Source organism: Eriocheir sinensis, chromosome 35, assembly GCF_024679095.1.
Source record: "Eriocheir sinensis breed Jianghai 21 chromosome 35, ASM2467909v1, whole genome shotgun sequence".
NCBI lineage: Eukaryota > Metazoa > Arthropoda > Malacostraca > Decapoda > Varunidae > Eriocheir > Eriocheir sinensis.
In genome coordinates, this window is record NC_066543.1 from 15,126,229 (window position 1) to 15,141,154 (window position 14,926).

The window sequence follows — 14,926 nt, forward strand, 5'->3', positions numbered from 1 at the left end:
AAGCAGGAAAACATTTCAGATTAAATATTCTCTCTGAATGAAATCTAAAATCCTCAAGATTTTTATATGACAATTTAATTTCCTTTTTGCTATATAGTATACTTGGTAGTATATGTAATCATGCTCAAACTATTGCTATGTATCAGTGATCAATCTACAGAGATTTTCCTTATGGTAAATGGCAATAAACTACAACTTGCTTGGTTATCATATGTACACTGTTTTGTATGGACAAAGAATATCCAACCCAATATCTCATCACAGACAAAATTGCCAATTCACTGTTGAATTTTTATGTGGTGTTTTCTACAAAAATTTTCATCAAATGGATGACTGATATCCGTGAACTAAAAACCTTTGACTAATGAAGTTTCTATTAGAAACATTATCTCAGAGGTGGTTCAAATGATCCTCCAGAAAACAAGGCAATGTCTGTGGTCAGGATAATTGGCTGGCAAAGTCTATATGTCTTAATTCACCCTAAAATAATTTCCAACCCTGAGTTCAGTGTACTGTATTTCCAAGTGATAGCCTATGCATAATTGTATGAGGCTACTCTTTGATACATACCAAGGAACAACAGCTTAGTAGGTTTCATAGTTTCCTTAATGACTACAGCAGTCATCAGTATTGCTCTCGACCATGGACTGGCAAGAATGAAGAATGCAGAACATTATAAGGGAAATTCACTTAAAGATCATGGAATAGCAGCTTGCAAACCATTACCAAAAATATGTAGATTGTATGACCTGTAGTCCATTTACATTAAAACTTGACAAGTATTTATCACAGCAGCAGATTTGAAAGGATCAACCAATGTTACATTACTTCAACATACAAAATCACTTAGTGTTGGTGACTGTTCACACAAAAGTGCCTGTACAAAAGAATTGAACTTTTCTCACAGCAAATATGATGTATATATATCAAATTTGTGAATATTATCAATAAGGAAATGTTTATGGAAATTTAAAAGGACCACTTTGCAAGAGTAAATGTTTATGTTGATATTTGTTAACCTGATGTAGGAGAGGCAAAAAGGATGCTTCACAAGTGGTGCTTCTCTGTTCTCGGTTCAAGTCTTGAAACCACTCACACACCAACGCACCAAGCGTTTTAAAACCTGTAAACCTGATCTCACCAATAGAACCATAATCCTTGTTTTATTATAATAAAAAATGCAATTTTTGTTGCAATACTAATTTGGAATATTTCCTGTGGTTTCAGTAAAACATTAAAACTTAGAGCAATGAGACGGCACTGACTGCATCATCCACTAAAATGGAGACAATGTTAAAAACTAACACCACTAACTTTTTCTTTCTCTCCATTTTAGAACACAATCAATCTGAGGGCCCATAACTTTCCCCCCCCACCCTTCAATCAATTTAAAAGTATGCAGCTGCATAAAGTTTCAACTTCCTACAAAAAAATAAAAGTTCATATCAATGGATATTTTAGTAAGTTCATAAGTAATTGACGTAAAATTCTAAAAATGGCGTCCATCCCCAGGGTTCATATGAATATTGAGCTACAATGGCTAGTGTACTGATTCATGAAACCATGCATCTTACTTGTTGGCTTAAATTTGTATTCTATCTCTATATACATGTACAGAGTCATCTATACCTAAAATTCATGATCCTAAGCTTTTACTTAAAAATCTTTATAATATATTAAAAAATTATGGTAGTGTATATATAATATGAGAATCAAATACATCATTCTTTAGCTAAACCTCAGGAAAAAGATGACTCTCGCTTAGGGGGTAAGACACCTTCAGTATCAAGATTGCTGGGTTTGTAGTCAAGGCTCACATGGCTATTCATATTGGGCATCACATCTGATTGTCCTATCACTTTCTGATCATCATTATCTTCAACAGAACTGGCACTCAGATTATTGGTTTCTGGTTTAGCCTTTTCACTCAAGGATGGGTTCATGTTAATACTGCTTGCTGAAGTTGCTGTATCTTGCAAGTCTATGACACTGCTGTTAGGCTTGACGCAGTGCTGGTTGTGAGTGCTGACAGGCGTCCCCGGAACAGAGATGGAGTTTTTCACCCCGGTGCTGGGAGGAGCATCTTCAGGTGTCTGTGAGACAGGCGGGTTGTTCAGGAGGTTGTGGAACGTCATCTGTATATCATCAGCATCACAAGCCTTCACAGTTGAACCATTTGCCATTCCAGGAGTCTCCTACAAAGTATGTATTGCGATGAAAAGATGAAGTGCAATGATTTGGTTCTCTAAGATTGTGCTCTGCTTCTAATGAAAAGCTATACCTGCATCATTCTGTCCTTAATGATCTAAGAAAATAAAAATCAACAGAATAATTTTTGAAATTATAGCAAAGAGCCCTTATCTAATAAAAAGAAATAAGCTCAACTAAGAAAGGGTAAATGGAAAAGGGTAGGACTTCTGACTGGTAAACCTTCCTAAACACACACACACACACACACACACGCATGCACGCAAAGACACAGGCATGCACACATACGCACAAACACGCACAAACACACACACACACACACACATGTGCACACAGCTTCATAGCTCAGTGGACACCGCCTTTGCTGTCACTCGTCAGGCTGGGGTTCGAGTCACACCACTAAAGGTTTTTTACTGACAGCAGTGGTTACTGCCCCCCCTTACACAAGGAGGGTTGGTGGGAGTGTGGTGAGTGAGGTCCCAGCAGTACCCATAGATTAGTCAAAAGAGCTCTTTTCAGGAGGGTGCTGGCTGGCGATCAATACCCCAACACGTGATCAGACCATGGGTGAATGACACACACACACACACACACACACACACACATTGCCATAAGGGCATGGAATATGATCCTAAACAAGATATTGCATTCAAAGCTACACCATTCCTACAGTGCCTTCCATCTTCTAAAGTTATGTCTTTCCTTAGCTTCAATTATCTTATTCATCCAAAAGGAAAAGTTTCTGAACCACCTTTTAGAGCAAGAGATCAAACAATCTGAGAGACACAAAGGTGTGCCCCTAGAGTAAACATTTTGGTATAGATCTTTATCAATGATATAATTTCAAAAGTTACAAACTTGTTTGAAAATGTCCCACAAAGGAATAAAACTTTGTGAAATATAATCTGCATGAAAATCAGAATTGCTACAAGTAAAAAATCTGTCCACTAGCTTAACACAAGCAGAAATTGCTCTTTTAGATCTTATTCCCTGTGAGTCAGCAATGTAACAACACTTCCTTGAGGGGACCGTCCGGTAGATTTCTATTTTCAAAACTGTTGGACATAAATATCTAACTCACTTATGTCTTTTTGACATGAATGATGTGTGAATATTGCAGAAGTTTCAAAAGATTTTGATGAATAGAAAAAAATATATAGGCTATACAATTTTTTTTTTTAAATTTCAAAAATGTTCATCACATATTTAGGAAAAACTTTTACATGAATATAAAACTTGCAAGTGGTGAAACAAAATCAAGAGCCAGATTTTTCAGTTTCTCATTTTTTAAATTTTTTTATTTCCACTCGCGTTTAAACGGTTCACGAATTTTCGTGAAAAAAAAAAAAAGAAAAAAGAAAAAAAGTCTCTTTATTGTCATTATGCATTCAGTCCTCTTGAAAATGGTACCTAAAACATCAAAATCAGTTAATTTGGGACGGAGAAATAGGAAGAAACGTGAGAAAAACTTTGTTTTGAGAAAACGGCCTTTAAAGTTTTTTTCTTTTTTCCTCCTTTATTCCTAGCTCTCATAAAAAAATTTTTTTTTTACGTCGCAGCCTATTGCGCCGGTAGGCTTCTTCCAGGTGGATCCTGATGGTCGGTCCAAGGCCTCTTTCCGGTGGGTCCTGATGGTCGGCCCAGCCCGTTCTGGCGCAGGCGAGTGTTTATAGTGGCGCCATCTTTCATTGGCTCATGCTGCCCTCACGGAGCTCATCTTTGATCCTAGAATCTAGAGTCCAGGTTGATAGGTGGTCTTCTGGACAGCATGTGGGTAGTTTTAAGCCACTCGGCAACGGCTGAAAAGTCCCAGCTTGGTGGCACCGGTCGGGGATTGAACTCGCGTCCTCCTGAACGCGAGGCCGTCTCGCTATCCGTTCAGCCACCGCCTCATTAGTCAACAAAATTACATATTCTAAGTCTACAAACATGTTTCTAAACATATTCCTGATGCATGCTAGCTCTTGATATCGCACCTGGTCCCCCTTACAATGTAAGTAAAAAAAATTTTTGTTTGTGTTTGGGAAGGCAGTGGCTGAGTGGTTAGCGTGCCGGCCCAGCATTCACTGCATTCTGGATGACGCGAGTTTGAATCCACCACTACCACCTGGGATTTTTCAGTCACCACCAAGTGGCGTAAAACTACCCACATGCTGTCCTGAAGACCACCTATCAACCAGACTCTAGAGGAAACCGTTCAAGTGAATAAAAAATGAGCTCCAGGGGACAGCATGAGCCAAGAATAGATGGAGCCACTATAAGAACTGCGCCATGATGGGCTGGGGCTGACCACCAGGCTCCTCAAGAAAGCCTACCAGTGCTATAGGCTGACACGTAAAAAAAAAAAAAAAAAATGTTATCATTCTAAGAATGAGGGTTTCAGAAAGCGCGACCTTCCTCATTGTCGCCAGGTTTTATCTATAATTTCCATCCTCATACCCTTCACTGACACGCAATTTCTGCTTTTTCTTTGATCGTTTAGCTGGAGTCTAAGCGTTTTCTCTGTTCTTCCTGGACCTATCATCATACGACGCTCTGAGAGTTGTTCTGAGCAGGCCGTCGGCTCCACATTACGCTCTCATGCCTAGCTTCATTTGTGTAATGATATTTTACCATAAATATTGATGTAAACAAGAAACAGTTGTCATCCACGTGAGTCAGGGGGTGTGCGGGACCTTTAAATTTGCCCTTTAAATAGAGATTTTTCCAAAACAGGCCACGGGTGAACTGTCCTAGCCCACATGTATCTCTCGGTGGCTTAAACTCATTTTCCATATTTTTCCGTAAAATCACTACTGGACGGTCCCCTTAAGCACTCCAACCTCACCGTCAACCAGCATTAACACCAACCCCATAATCCTGGACAATAATGAGAAGCTTACATACAAGAAACATCACCCCTCCTGCTACATACCACTAACTCAAACCTTCCAGCACCAACTCTAGGCTGGGTCTGTATTCCAGCAAACAATTATGCAACACAATTTCTGCCATAGAAGCACTTGTGGCTTTTTGAGTTTACTACTGTTGTACTGCAAGTGGTTAGTTTTACCTGAAAAACTGAGTATCTGAACAAAAAAAATAATTACTAAATCAATAAATTCTGATTCACTAAAAAATTGAATTAAGGTTTGTATTATAAAATTTAGACATCATTTTATATCATTATTCATGCAACTCACACACACACACACACACACACACACACACACACACACACAAATTTAAAAAATACTATTAATGTAGTGTTTCTTGACAGTTGCACCAAACACATATCTACTACACACAGAGAGGACCAAAATATTTTTCAAATCAATCAAGCAGCAACGGTAGCCAAGTAAGGTGAATACTCAGTGTTATCTTCCAAATACTGAACTTCAAGGAAATTTCAACATGAATGAACCAACAAAAACAAAAAGTCTCGTTCTGAAAATCATTTAGATATTGATAAGGAGTTTTTCATATAAATGACTATTTCAGCTGAACTGTGTCAAGGCGTGTATCTTGAAGAGGCAAAAGCTGGACTCATAAGTAAGCAAGGGTGGACAAACTCGTATTGATAAAATTTCAAGCTTAAATAAGGTAGAAGGCTGACACTCTGACTGACAAGAGGCCTTGAGATAACTAGTCATTGCACAGTAGTATATGGAAGTGTGTTCAAAGGACATACTATTTAACAGTGCAAGCTGAAGTTAGCAATCTTATTTTGTTACAAAGGAGGTCACTCAGTTGTAAGAATGCTGCAGGCTCTCATGGGTTACTACACAAATGAAGATACCTTGTTAACCGAATAGCTGCAGCGATCAAGTTTCTTAAAGACCCCTCTAAGCGAATTAAAGAGAAAAAATCATCACTCACACAAACCATTATATTATATGTATCAATGCATTTGTGATCAAATCCATTTAGTATATATATATTTTGGGGGGTTTATGTCATGGTAAGAATTTGGCCCGTCACTGGTACGCAGTAAAGCCACATATTTGGCCCGTCATTGATACTGTGAAGGTGAACTACGGCACAAATTCTTTCTGATTTTATAGTGACAAAATCTATGGGGAGATGGATGATTTATTTGTGCAATGGAAAACCTCTCCTGAAATGAATCGTTCAGCATAAACTACACACAGGCTGTATCAGCTTCTTGGGTTGGCTTAAACTGATCACACTGCAGATGCAAGGCATTTCAGCAACTAAGAACAGTGCATATGTATGGATAGGTCCAGGAACAAGTCCCTGCTATTGGAAATACATACATAAAGTATACATGTGAAATTGTATGTAAGTGATGGCCAAGTCCTTACCACACAAAATGAAAGCTGTAACTCTGCATTAATCACAATGATTGACTAACTACTTGACCTTCACAACTGATGATCATAAGCATGGAATCCAATTAGTTCCAATTCAGATGGTGCACCAAGACACTGACAAATCAGGTGGCTGCATAAAGCTCAGGAGACTGTGTCTGAACAGGCAATGGCTAACCATCAGTGCACCATGAGGAGCCTGATGATGATACAGGCTTAGGGAAAGGAATCTTGATTGAGGAAAAGAGTGCCAGATTATTCATGTAATTCTGTGCTTTTTCCATTTTCAAGAGACACTCGTTAACAGATGGATTTGACCTCATTAAGAGTAAATTAGCCATCTTACTATTGGAAAAGACATTCCATTAATGTGTTGATAATTTCACTGATGCTTAACTTCAGTCCCCTTGTATGAGAGTAAGACAGACATGGACCAACTATCCAAGGTCTACATGGATTTTTTTCCCATTGCAGCCATTTTTCTCATCATTCATTACGGATATTTTCACTGTGTTATTGCAGTTTCTCTAATCTCATCATTGAAGTTTTCATTATGATCATATTCTTGGAGTGGAATACTATTCTTTATGCAAACATGAATACCAAACACAGCTATCAATTTTCTTTCTGAGGTTCAGCATTATTTGCATACACATACACTTTTTAAAGAATGTCTCTTAAAACATTGCTATAATGGTTGTTATTCAAATTTATCTGTTTTCTGCTGTCTAAATAAAAAGTAGAAAGGTTCCCCCAAATGATTCCTAAAAGCTGTTACTTTTTACTAACAAAATGTTGTACAATGACAGTCAGTTGACTTGGTCTGGGGACCTTCACCTCTTGCTCCCTCCCCCATCTAAAGTTTTAGGTAGAGCATGAAGAAAGATGGCCAAAGCTTGATCAGAAATTTATGTGAAAGCACATCTACAGAAACAAGCTGCCTGGATTTATTGAACCAATAAAGGTGTAACTGAATAGAGTCTACCTTCTAATACATCTAACTTGCATTACTGCAAAAGTGTTATATTAAAGCAGCAAAACTACTGAACTACAAATACAAACTACTGTGGTTCATCCAACCTCTCAAATTAAATATTGCAAAACAATTTTACTTATTAAATGGTTTCTTTTCAAAAACCACTTTGCCAGCTTTGTCCACCCATGCTTTCTAAACTACATAATCTAGTTGCATTACAGAAAGGAAATATAGAAACTTTTAGTGAGCCTTTGGCTTTAGCTTTGGTTAGAGAGATATCTGGTGAAGCAGCTGCAAGAACACGCTGAGCACACGGTAAGCCAGGAGAGCACAAACACACACGACAACACACACCACACACAAGTGCAAAACATGAACACTGAATAACCAACCACCGTGTTTCCAATTCCTCGGGATACAATATAACTTTAGGGAGTCATCAAGCAGCTAGCTAGGTATAGTGATGCAACTGAAATGTAAGATAAGGTATCAACATAAGGTAGTGCTGGTATGTACTAAATCTCAATTGTATTTGAAAAAATTAATAATGTATATGCTTCATACCTGCAGGGTTGAGGAAAGTGTGTCAAGTGAAAAGTATGCATCTGATGTGATGTGACAGTATCATAAACTTTGGTAACCCATCAAAAGTCTTATTGGAATATTGTTTAATCTACTAATAATGTTGAAAATTCTATAACATCATGAATACAATTTTAGCAAATATTGCACACTTTATGTGTTGATATATATATATATATATATATATATATATATATATATATATATATATATATATATATATATATATATATATATATATATATATATATATATATATATATATATTATATATATATATATATATATATATATATATATATATATATATATATATATATATATATATATATATATATATATATATATATATATATATATATATATATATATATATATATATATATATATATATATATATATATATATATATATATATATATATATATATATATATATATATATATATATATATATATATATATATATATATATATATATATAGATATATATATATATATATATATAGATATATATTTAATTAGATTTAGAGAGAGAGAGAGAGAGAGAGAGAGAGAGAGAGAGAGAGAGAGAGAGAGAGAGAGAGAGAGAGAGAGAGAGAGAGAGAGAGAGAGAGAGAGAGAGAGAGAGAGAGAGAGAGAGAGAGAGAGAGAGAGAGAGAGAGAGAGAGAGAGAGAGAGAGAGAGAGAGAGAGAGAGAGAGAGAGAGAGAGAGAGAGAGAGAGAGAGAGAGAGAGAGAGAGAGAGAGAGAGAGAGATAGAGATAGATAGAGAGAGAGATAGATATATATATATATATATATATAGAGAGATAGAGAGAGAGAGAGAGAGAGAGAGAGAGAGAGAGAGAGAGAGAGAGAGAGAGAGAGAGAGAGAGAGAGAGAGAGAGAGAGAGAGAGAGAGAGAGAGAGAGAGAGAGAGAGAGAGAGAGAGAGAGAGAGAGAGAGAGAGAGAGAGAGAGAGAGAGAGAGAGAGAGAGAGAGAGAGAGAGAGAGAGAGAGAGAGAGAGAGAGAGAGAGAGAGAGAGAGAGAGAGAGAGAGAGAGAGAGAGAGAGAGAGAGAGAGAGAGAGAGAGAGAGAGAGAGAGAGAGAGAGAGAGAGAGAGAGAGAGAGAGAGAGAGAGAGAGCTGCAATGGCTTAATCAAGGCACACACACATGGGCCACCTGACATAAAGGCTCTGAACCAGTGTGCCACCAGGACTCTGAGGGATTGTCAAATGTGCACATGTGTAGAGGAATGGCATTTTAAGTTGCTTGAACTGGGAAAAAATCTGATTAAGATGATTCAGATGTCTTAAAAGCACAGTTATCAAATTGAAACTAAATACTATGAAACACTCCACTCTCATTCTGTTATTTCCATTATTTCAACTAGATTCAAATATTCTCCTACTATTTCAAAGAGAAATCAAACAACAAGAATGAGCCATATTAAACCTGAAGGAAACGGTTCAGTTATAAGAGGGGAAGAAGACGTCACTGTCCCTGGTGCAGCCTTGTGTGGTGACTTGGTACGGCCTGCTTCTACTAGGGAGGTCAGGTCAGTTTTACTACTATTCAACATATTTTGCTTCATCAACAGGCTACATTCTTAATTTTCAACAACCTCTGTTCTAAGGAGTTCTCTGGTGATTAGTGAAGCTGAGTGAGAGCCATTCCAGTGTTATGACATGGAGGGTGCAGTTAGGGAAAGCACTGATATGTACATGGGTGTAATGGTTAGTCATGGCTGTCACGGCATGCAAGACTCACAGAACTGAAACAAAGGGTTAAACATGTAAGCTACATACAACATTGGTATACAGTTCTTGTGTCCTTTTCTTCACATTAAGCCATATAATATTATAGATAACTAGTATCATCGATACAAAATTAAGTTTGTATGATTGATTAAAGTCATTCCATATATGCGTGTAGGTGTGTGTGTATTTACATAGTTGTAGTTTTACAGGGCCTGGGCTTTATGCTAGTGTGGTCCCGTCTCCGTATCTACATTTATCCAACTTTTCCATAAAGCTTTGCACACTCTTCGCCGATACTACATCCCCACTTAGCCTGTTCCAAACCTCTATATTTCTTTGCGGGAAGCTATATTTCTTTATGTCTCTCAAGGATCTTCCCTTCCTCAATTTTTTACTATGTCCTCCTGTGTTCCTGGAGGTAACTCCTTCTTTTAGTAGTAACTCCTCGTTGTCTACTTCTTCCATTTTGTTCAATAATTTATAGATTTGTATTAGGTCTCCCCTTTCTCTCCTTTGTTCTAGTGTTGGTAAGTCCATTTCCTTTAGTCTTTCCTCATATGTCAATCCCTCCAGCTCTGGAAACATTTTTGTTGCCATCCTTTGTATTCTTTCTAGTTTCTTTATGTGTTTCTTCTTATGGGGAGACCACACTGCCTCTGCATATTCCTATTTTGGTCTGATCATAGTGGTAATTAATTTTTTCATCATATCCTTATCCATGTAGTGGAATGCCATTCCTATATTTCTCACCATGTTATACATATCACCGAATATCCGATTTACATGACTCTGGCTGTTTATTATCTTGCATTGTTACTCCCAGATCTCTCTCCTCGTGTACTTTCTTTAATATTTCACCATCTCCCATTTTATATGTCCATTTTGGTCTTCCTTCAATTTTTCCCATTTCCACAACATGACATTTCTTCACACTGAATTTCATCTCCCATTCCATACTCCATTTCCAAATCTTGTTTAGGTCTTCTTGCAGATTTTCTTTTTTCTTTTTTTGTGTGTGTGTGTGTGTGTGGTGTGTGTGTCTGTGTGCGTGTGCGTGTGTGTGTGTTTCTTAAAAAAGAAAAAATTTTCCAGGGATCAACTACTGTATTTTATTACTGTTGTGTTTGCTGTTACTGTTGTTGTCTCCAGCAAGGGAAAGTATAAGACATAATACTGTACCAGTAATTAAAGGCATCTGGGTTGGGTATTCAGGGAAGGCAAAGTCACTTTGTACTGGGAGTCTAATTCATGTAAGGCCTAACACTCCCAATGGCAAATGGTGCATTCCACACCACAGGAAGGCCTACAGGTGGGGACACGCACACACACACACACCACTCAACTAAAAGGGTCATGGTATAAGCTGAAATATATAGCTGAAGGCACAAATATACAAGTGCTCATATACATGAGTTCTGATTTATTTCAACACTATAATTATCACCTTAATAGAAATCTGTTTTTCTATCTGGTGCAGATATAGTGAGCCTAATATCTGCCTTCCTATCACCCTCCCTATCCCATCTGCATCAATAACTGGAGAAAACATGCAACAATGTTACCTAAATATATTGTTGAATCAAATGCATCTGTGCATCTTTTAGTTAAAGTGAGGGAAAGATACCAGGAACATAATTATCATCAAGCTTTGCCTCACTCTTCTGAACCACTGGAGTCATCACATGTGTCACTAATATGAACACTACAGTGAACTGAAGCTTGACAAAAATTAATGTACTCCACTTCTAATGTGCCCTAAACAGGCTCCAGCTCAGGAATTTGGCATCGCTGTAAAGTTCACCTTACACTTCTGCCTTCCCTCTTCCCCTTCCCCCCTCCAACACCTGCAGCCTCAGTGTGACACAGGATTAAAGATGATGGTAAGGATAAATTTTAAGAAGGGTCACTTACATTTTTACCTTCCACCTAGCCCACCTACCTGAGTCCTCACCCACAGGCACCACATGCTGAGCCTAAAACCTTTTTATTAATATATTTATTGCATCTTAAAAAAATAATATATATATATATATATATATACAGTATATATACAGTATATATATATATATATATATATATATATATATATAGATATATATATATATATATATATATATATATATATATATATATATTTATATATATTTATATAGATATATATATAGATTTATATATAGATATAGAGATAGAGAGATAGATATATATATATATATGAGAGAGAGAGAGAGAGAGAGAGAGAGAGAGAGAGAGAGAGAGAGAGAGAGAGAGAGAGAGAGAGAGAGAGAGAGAGAGAGAGAGAATTTGAAATAAATATGAAAGGTTTTATTGTATTGTTTATTTGTTGGTGTGATAGAACCTTCTTATTTGAGTCCCCAAAGATACTGTGTCAATCTGAGACTGCAAGAGAGAGGAGCAAGGGAAGGCGGGCAGAGTTGTCCTTGCCCAGCGCTGCCGTGTATCTGAACTTGCTGGGGAACATTGAAAGTGGAGGCCATCGTGCACTACCCTGGTGGCTTGTTCTTTTTACATAAACATTTGGTGGACATGCTTCTCAACCGTTTGATTAGACAGTGATAGTATTATCTTTATACACACTACATGCTAAACTACAAAAATATTGCATGATTCTTAAAATATACAACAAATCATACACTTAGGCTGGGTCATTTAAACTGTCATGCAGTTTTAAGCTGTCTTTTTAACATGTGTGCAATATACTGAGACACTGAATCGTGCTAAGACAAGCAAACTAAATGACAAGTTAAGAAATCAATATATAAATTTAAAATAGGTAATCTAGCCAGTAAATAAATTAATACTTTTAAAATAGAGAAATAATGTAATAACTGTAAATAAAGAAAAATTAACTACCTATAACTAAATAATTAAATAGACAACCTCAGTAAATAAGCAAATGAATTCTATATATAAGTTATTTAACTAATAACAAGGTGGGGACACTTACCCGGGCGTGGGGTGTGGTGAGGGGAGTGCTCTCCCAGGTCGGTGAACTTAGCCCATCATCCTCTATCAGCATCTGGGAAGTAGACAAGAGGATAAAAATATCTCGTAATTGCTAACATCTTGTCCCTGAGGCATGGAGATTTAGAATACTAGTCCCGGCATTCAATGCATATCAAGGTTACTAAAAAGAATACTCCTGTGAGGAAGCTTTAAATAATAACAAATATATTGGTATAGCTTCAAGCATATACACAAAGTACTGTTAAATATTTGAGGAACATACTGATCATTTATGCCCCAGAGCCTACCTAATCTGGTCACTGCTAGTCTTTGAATAGATTTTTGAACATTCTAGCTAAAGACAGTGAGTTGAAAATCAAATAATTAGAATGAACTGTGCTCTAACTGTTAACAATTAGCCACACTTACCTTTGCAATTTCTTTCTCAAAGTGCTCATCGCTGTGTGGTTCTTTCTGTGCCCGCTCCAGGAGGAAAGCACGTCTGGCAGCGATGTAGTGTGACCGTCGCACCCTCAGATACACCACCTGCTGCGAGTGTGAGAGCACAGCGTGTATGTATCGTACGGTTTTGCAGTATGAGTATAAGTATCATTAAAACACCTTACCATAAAACTGACTAATAATATATTGAAGCTATTTACAGCTAAAGCTACTGAAGGGCAGCAAACAAGATGACATACCTCAGTGATTGCACGAACAGAGTAATCTGGAGTGAAAGAAAACTTGGTTGCATCCAGGGACTGAACACTGCCCAGCATGCTGCCTTTGCTGAGCTGAGTGGAGGCGGAGGGAGATTCACCTGAAAATATTTCAATGACATTACTTCTTTCCAACATGATGATACCAATGATGGACCCTGCAAAACAAGAAACTATTTCAACATTCTACTAAAATGATTTCTGGAAAAATGTTGAATGTAAATATTTAAGTCTTTTATGTCATAGTGCCATACCCATTTGCTTGCCTCAATGACAAGTGCCATGTATTGTAAATTATATGTTGCAATTGTTTACTTCATACAAAAAAAAAAAAAAGATCATAAGAAGAATTTTTGACACTTGACAAATCCCCAACTCATCAGATTGTCTTCGCACCTAAGCTGAAGCACACCCATATCTGGACTTTCCTAAGCGAGTGTGATGCACCCATTCATGTCAATATCTACATACTTTCCTCATATTGTACAGATCACATGAACCACCTACTTTAAGTGGCAGACTCACTTATCAATATAGTTTATTGACTTAATCAGCTTATCTTACCGTCTGCTCTCTGGCACTCTATTTTGTTTAGCATTTGGTAATGTAAAGTGCTTTATGACACCAACTTCTCAATCCACCATTACCACTGTGTTTTAGCACAAAAGTGTGTGTGCAGATATAAGGTGAGTAGATCACAATATATTTCATGTTGTTCACATAACAAAGTCTGATTTTTTGATAGGAAAGGTACAAAAGGAAACATCATTTTATAAACTATTACTTATTACATACATGAGATGGAAGGGTATACTAAGGATCTGTGAAGAGGAAGAACACTAGCATTCACACAAACCTATAGACTGGATCTGTGCCACTGCAGCCATGCCAAAGTAGGTGAAGGGACCACTCTCAAAGGTGAGGTTCTCTTTCCCTATAGTCACCTCAACGTGGCCTTCCAGGATCAAGACAAAATAGTCAACTGGTTTACCCTGCAATGAAAAAACAGTTACGACTCTTTCTGATGATTTTGAAGCACTTTCTGCAAAATCAAAAACAATAATAGTTCTCTTACACTCATTTATAAATTATCAATATCTCTATTTTGAACATAAAATTCAGAACAAGTATATGGAGCTGTCAATAACTGTGCTGAAGGACAAAGATTTGAATCTTCAAGTCATTTGTGCTTCCTGTCTTACTTTATGTTTTTTTATACATGGATACTAAAGTGACTATAGAGGCAAATTGACACCTATAACTACCTGCATAGTTCAAGGAAACCAACTCTGGCTAGACGTGTGCCATACAACCCAGAAATTGACTCTGCTCACCAGGGTGTCTCTGTGAAACAACCTCGAGTGGAAGAGGCCAAGAGAAAGCTCACATGACTTGTGGCTTACCAAGCCAGTAGATCCTGCCACG

General features: G+C 37.2%; 1 protein-coding gene across 3 annotated transcripts in view; it reads right to left on the minus strand.

Moving 5' to 3' along the window:
- Positions 1–299: 299 nt before the first annotated feature.
- LOC127007467 (unextended protein-like) overlaps positions 300–14,926 on the minus strand; it is a 113,934-nt gene continuing 99,307 nt past the window's right edge. Inside the window, exons 12-17 of one of the 3 annotated variants that reach the window (XR_007760262.1) lie at positions 14,358–14,493; positions 13,484–13,602; positions 13,212–13,331; positions 12,784–12,855; positions 7,887–7,963; positions 2,049–2,195 (exon numbers count right to left, since the gene is read on the minus strand). Coding sequence is in view for 2 of the 3 variants with exons in the window: in XM_050878524.1 (XP_050734481.1) it covers positions 1,740–2,195; positions 12,784–12,855; positions 13,212–13,331; positions 13,484–13,602; positions 14,358–14,493 (903 nt within the window). In the remaining variant the exon portion in view is untranslated. Of the gene's footprint in view, positions 2,196–7,886; positions 7,964–12,783; positions 12,856–13,211; positions 13,332–13,483; positions 13,603–14,357; positions 14,494–14,926 lie in introns of all 3 variants that reach the window. The other 2 variants (XM_050878525.1, XM_050878524.1) reach the window with 2 other exon arrangements.